This window comes from Otolemur garnettii, unplaced genomic scaffold, assembly GCF_000181295.1.
Source record: "Otolemur garnettii isolate 467f Iridium unplaced genomic scaffold, OtoGar3 scaffold00046, whole genome shotgun sequence".
NCBI classification, from domain to species: Eukaryota; Metazoa; Chordata; class Mammalia; order Primates; family Galagidae; genus Otolemur; species Otolemur garnettii.
The window spans coordinates 3,345,968-3,351,622 of record NW_003852441.1 but is presented as its reverse complement, the minus strand read 5'-3'; the positions used below and the strand labels follow the sequence as shown (position 1 = coordinate 3,351,622).

Here is a 5,655-nt window from a genome sequence, read left to right as displayed (position 1 = left end):
GACCTTGTGATCCCAGCTCCATGGGGGGCAAGAAAACACTACAGGAGGAAGAAGTAATAAAGAAAAAAAATTTTAAAAAAACCTTCAAAGTGATAAAGTTGAAATTAAAATAAAAAGACTTTGTCTCAAAAAATAATAAAATAAAATAAAATGTTGAAAAACTACTTTCTATAATGGCCATTCTGCACAGAAAATTAAGAACTGAGACTGAATTTGGCAATAGTTCTTCCTCACAGTTCCAATCAACTCCTATTTATTTTTCTCTGAACAGGGCTTGCAGTTTCCAAACCAGACATGATATCCTATTTGGAGAATGGGAAAGGACCATGGGCCATGGTGAGAGAAATCACAAGAACCCCCTATCCAGGTGAGTTAATCAGAGTCAGGAAGGTGGGACTTATTTCAAGTAATAGGTCATGGAGGGATATTCAGCAGAACATCTGAAATATTTTAAGCAGTATCTTTGCTCAAAGCTGTCTCAGCAGAAAAAAATCCCCCTGTCTCTCAGTCCATCTTTCTCACTCCCTCTTCAGTCTCCCTCTCTCTTTCCTCCACTTTTTCCCTCTATCCGACTTTCTGCTTTTTGGGGAATATGATTTTCATAATTATTCCTTCATTTCTTCTTTATTCAAACATGCGTAAAATACCCTTTCAGTTCTATCTTCTCCAGTTAACTTAACATTTTTTTCATTTATTTCACTGATACCTCACCTTTCTTCCTTCATTTTCCTGAAAATGCTCTCATAAGGGTCCCCACTGATGTTTTTTAAGGTAAACCTATTTCCTCATTATTTAACTTTCTTTACTTGTAAGACTGCTGAAACCTTGGGGAAGCCCTCTTCCTGTCTTCCAGGTTCTTAACTAATTGGGAGTACAAGCAAGTAGTCAGTTGAGATTCAAATGTAATATTCATTTCTTTAATCAATATTTATTATACATCTGTAGGCTGTAATCTGGATTAGATACTAGGGCTTACAGCAGTGAATAAAATGGACCAGATGGTGGTCCCTTCATTCTCCCTCATGAAGATTAAATTTTGGGCAATTGGCAATTAGCAAATAAATAAAGACAAACTAAATTGTGGCTGCAATGCCTTTCAGCTGTGAGATAAACTGGGGTGATATAAGGGTACCTCCCTTAGACATGGTGGTCAGGGGAGCTTCTGGAGGAGCAACATTTAAGCTGAGGCCTAAAGGGTCAGAAGAAACCAAAGGAGGGCAGCAGAGAAGAGAAACATTCCAGGCAAAGGGAACAGGAAGGCCAGGTCCTGATACCGAAAAGTATATCATGTTGTTCCAGAAATCAAAGGAAGTTGTTGTGGCTGAAGTGAGGTGAATTGGTACAGAAGAAAGTCAGAGAATCAGGAGCTGTCAGGCCTTTGTAGATGATCTAAGTAAGCACAAAAGCATGGAAAGTATTTTTAGAAAATAACTGTTTATGGAGCTAGAACTTAAGGGTGCTGCTTTATGCAGACAGTAAGTTGAAGTTGTTAGAGTAGTCTAGGCAGGAGGTGATAGTAACTTTGAGTAGGGTGATGGCAGTTAGAGATATCTGAGAGAAATGGATTCAAGTTCATTTGAATATTCATTTTATTATAATGCCACTCATAACTCATATATGTGTTACATATTATGTATATTCTTTTTATATATCAAATATTATGTATACTTAAGAGTGAGTAGACACTGGAGATAGTTTTAGACAACTCTTTAGAGAAGGGTTTTTTTTCCTCCTGTGAAAAGGGAAGGAAAAATGGAGCAGGAACTAAGGAAAGAATGGAGTCAAGAAACAGTGCTAGCCCTGGGGGTCTGCCCCTGTGGTCCTGGCCAATCTGGAGGCTGGAAGGGTTGCAGGGGTAGGGATGGAATTGCTTGAGCTCAGGGGTTGAAGGCTTCAGTGAGCTATGACCATGATCGCACCACTGCACTCCAGCCCAAGTGACAGAGACCCTCCATCTCTTAAAAATGATATAAAAATTAAAGAAAAAGAGCACCCATTTTATTTTTGAGATGGAGGTTTCTGTGGCATGTGTGAGTGCTAGTAGGATTACCTGAGTGGAGAGGGAGAAATAGATATTGCCAAAGACAAGATCACTAAAGGACTAAATTGTTTGAGGAAGTTTTGGTTTTTTTTTTAACCTGCCACCTCTGATATATGGGGCCAGCACCCTACTCCTTGAGCCACAGGTGCCACCATGTTTGAGGAAGTTGAAGGAGATAAAACCTAGAATGTAAAAGAAGAAATTTACCTTGAATAGGGAGGTCACTCCTGTGTTGTAACACTGGGGATGATGGAGAAGATGGGTGCACACACGGGTCCACTGATGATGGGAAGATCAAGGCATCTATTGGGATAGTTGCCATGTTTTCTAAGATGCGAGGCAAGATCATCAGCTTATAGTGAGGGAAGAGTCATGGGAGAAGGAAACTTATATTTCTTATGGGACATGGAATTTACCAGAAAGCCATCTTGGCCTCATGCTTTTATTGTGAGAGATGTTTAATGGCAGCTTCTATATCTTTAGTATTTATAGGACTATTCATATTTATTATGTCCTTTTTTCTCAGTTTAGCAAATTATATTTATCTAGGAATTGTTCCATTTAATCTAAATGTTAATCTTATTGGCATACCTCCTTGCTATCTTTTAAATGTTCATGTGGATCTGAAGTGATGGTCCACATCTCATTCCTGACATTGATTTTGTTAGTCTTTCTAGAGTTTATTTTCTTATTTTTTTTTTTTATTAAATCATAGCTGTGTACATTAATGCAATCATCGGGCACAGTGTGCTGGTTTTACATACAATTTGAAATATTTTCACCAAACTGGTTAGCATAGCCTTCATGGCATTTTCTTAGTTATTGTGTTAAGACATTTATATTCTACATTTAGAAAGATTCACATGTGCCCCTGTAAGATGGACCATTGGTGTGGTCCCACCAATCACCCTCCCTCTACCCATCCTCCTGCCTCCCCTCCCCTCAGTTTGCTTTGAAAGAACCATTTGTAATCTTTTTCATTATATTTTATCTGTTTTATTACTTTCTGCTCTTTATTATTATTTCACTTTTTTACCTTCTGAAGGTTTAATTTGTGGATCTTTTGTAACTTCTTGAATTAGATACTTATATCATTGATTCTTGGCCATTCTAATTATTAGAGCTATCAGGAATATATCACACTTTTTATGTAGCATCTTCATAATTTTTGAGTTTAATATATTTAATGATTTCTATTGTGGTATCTTTGACCTTTGAGTTATTTAGAAGTGTTTTTCTTAATTTTGTACCATTTGGGAATTTTCTGCTAATCTTATTGTCTTTAATTCTCCTGTGGTCAGAAAACATGCTATGTATTCTTGCAGCCTTTGCAGGTTTCCTCAAACTTGCTTTACTTACCGTAGGGTCAATTTTTGGAAACATTTTGTATGCACTTGAAAAAAATGTATAGTCTTGGTATTGAGTACAGGGTTGTAGATATGTCAATAGGCTGAGTTTCTTAATTATCTTGCTAAAATGTATATACTTAAAACTTAAATTCTATTGGTTAAGAAAGATAATTTTTAAGTCTTCTAGGGAGACTGTAAATCTGTTTCTTACATTAGTTCATTTAATTTTTTCTTTATGTATTTCAAAGCTATGTTATTAAGTAAATGCAAAGTTAGAATTGTTACATCTTTCTGGTAAATTGCCATTATGAAAAATGTCTTCCTTGCTAATGGTTTTTCTGTTAAAGTCAGTTTTTCCAGTATTTCTGTAGCATCTTTCCTTTGTTTGTTGTTTGTATAGTGTATCTTTTTTCATCTGTTCACCTACACTTTCTTTTATAAGTAGCATATTATTAATTTTTTTAACTGATCTGACAGTTTGTGTCCTTGGAGTGTTCAGTTCACTTGTAAGTAATACATTTATATAATCTGTTAATTCCACCATTTAACTGTGAAAGTGTTTTGCCTTTTCTGTAATCTTTATCTTCCCACTCATGACTTCCTTTGGATTTATCACCCTTTATCGATTTGCCCCCTCTAGTCACTTTGTAGTTATAACATTTTAAATTACTGGTTCAGTGGTTAACATTGAGATTAAAGCATACATCCTTGGCTGGATACAGGTGGCTCACACCTATAATCCTAGCACTCTGGCAGGCCAATGGGGGTGGATTGCCTGAGCTCAGGAATTCAAGACCAGTCTGAGCAAGAGTGAAATGCCTTCTCTAATAAACATAGGAAAACTTGCTGAGCATTGTGGCAGGTGCCTGTAGTCACAGCTACTTGGGAGGCTAAGGCAAGAGGATTGCTTGAGCCCAAGAGTTTAAGGTTGCTGTGAGCTGAGCTATGATGCTGTGACACTCTACCCAGGATGACAAAGTGTGACTTAGTCTCAAAAAAAAAAATAATTTTTTTTTAAAGCATGCATTTGATTCAATAGTCTAATACAAGTTTTTACTTCTTCCCAAGCAACACAAGCACTCAAAAACAGCTTATTCCATTTAACCTCACATATATTTTTGAAGTTATGTATTTTACTTCTATATATGTCAGATCACATATTCATTTAAACTTACCCATATTTTTACCTTTCCTCTCTCATTTTTTCATTGGTGAGCTTACATTTGAGATTATTTTTCTCCTACCTAAAAAACACCCTTTAATATTTCCTTTTATTCATATATGCTTGTGTCACATTCTTTATTTGCCTAAAATATCTTTATTTGACCCTTATTTTTGGAGACTCTTTTTGGTAAGTTTAGAATTTTAGGTTGGCAGTTATATTCTTTCAGCATTTCAGAGGTATCATTTCATTGTTTTCTGTCTTATTTCTGCAAGTAAATATCTTGAAGAAAATTTCTAATTGCTAATATAGCCTTTTGTATCCTAAGCTTTTATAATTTTAGTGTATTTTATAGCAGTTTTGCCTGCTTTGCAAATTTATATTCATTTGACCTTGTAAATTTATTAGTTCCTGAATCCCAAGTTGTCATTTTTTTTATAACTCTTATTCTGACAGAAAAAAAATTCTTATTAGATAATGGCAAAATAATGTGCTAGGACAACAAAAATGTATACTCAAATAATTAAAACTATTAAAAGGTAAAAGTAAAGAATGGTAAAATATAAAATATTTCTGCATGACAGAAAATTAATTTTCATTTTATATACACAAAATAACTTAAAATTTATTGCTTCCATGTAAGTTTTAAAGTCATAAAACCATGTTTCTGTCCACAGAATTTTTCTGTTGAACTTAGACATGATTACCTAAAAATGAATTAACAGTTTTTAAAAGTATAAAAATGTCTTTTAAAATATATTAAATTGGGGCAGTGCCTGTGGCTCAAAGGAGTAGGGTGCCAGCCCCATATACCGGAGGTGGCAGGTTCAAATCTGGCCCTGGCCAAAAACTGCAAAAAATATATATATTGGCTTGGCACCTGTGGCTCAAGTGGCTGAGGTGCCAGCCACATACACCTAAGGTGGAGTGTTCGAATCCAGCCCGGGCCTGCCAAACAACAATGATGACTGCAACCAAAAAAATAGCCGGGCATTGTGGCGGGCGCCTGTAGTCCCAGCTACTTGGGAGGCAGAGGCAGGAGACTCACTTGAGCCCAGGAGTTGGAGATTGCTGTGAGTGATGCCACAGCACTCTACCCAGGG

At 36.1% G+C, this 5,655-nt stretch overlaps 1 protein-coding gene across 1 annotated transcript in view; it reads left to right on the top strand.

Annotated features, from left to right (window-relative positions):
- Positions 1 to 5,655, top strand: part of ZNF624 (zinc finger protein 624) — an 18,783-nt gene that overhangs the window by 9,826 nt on the left and 3,302 nt on the right. The window contains exon 5 of the mRNA XM_012805999.2: positions 272 to 367. Within this exon, the coding sequence (XP_012661453.1) occupies positions 272 to 367 (96 nt within the window). The remainder of the gene's footprint in view (positions 1 to 271; positions 368 to 5,655) is intronic.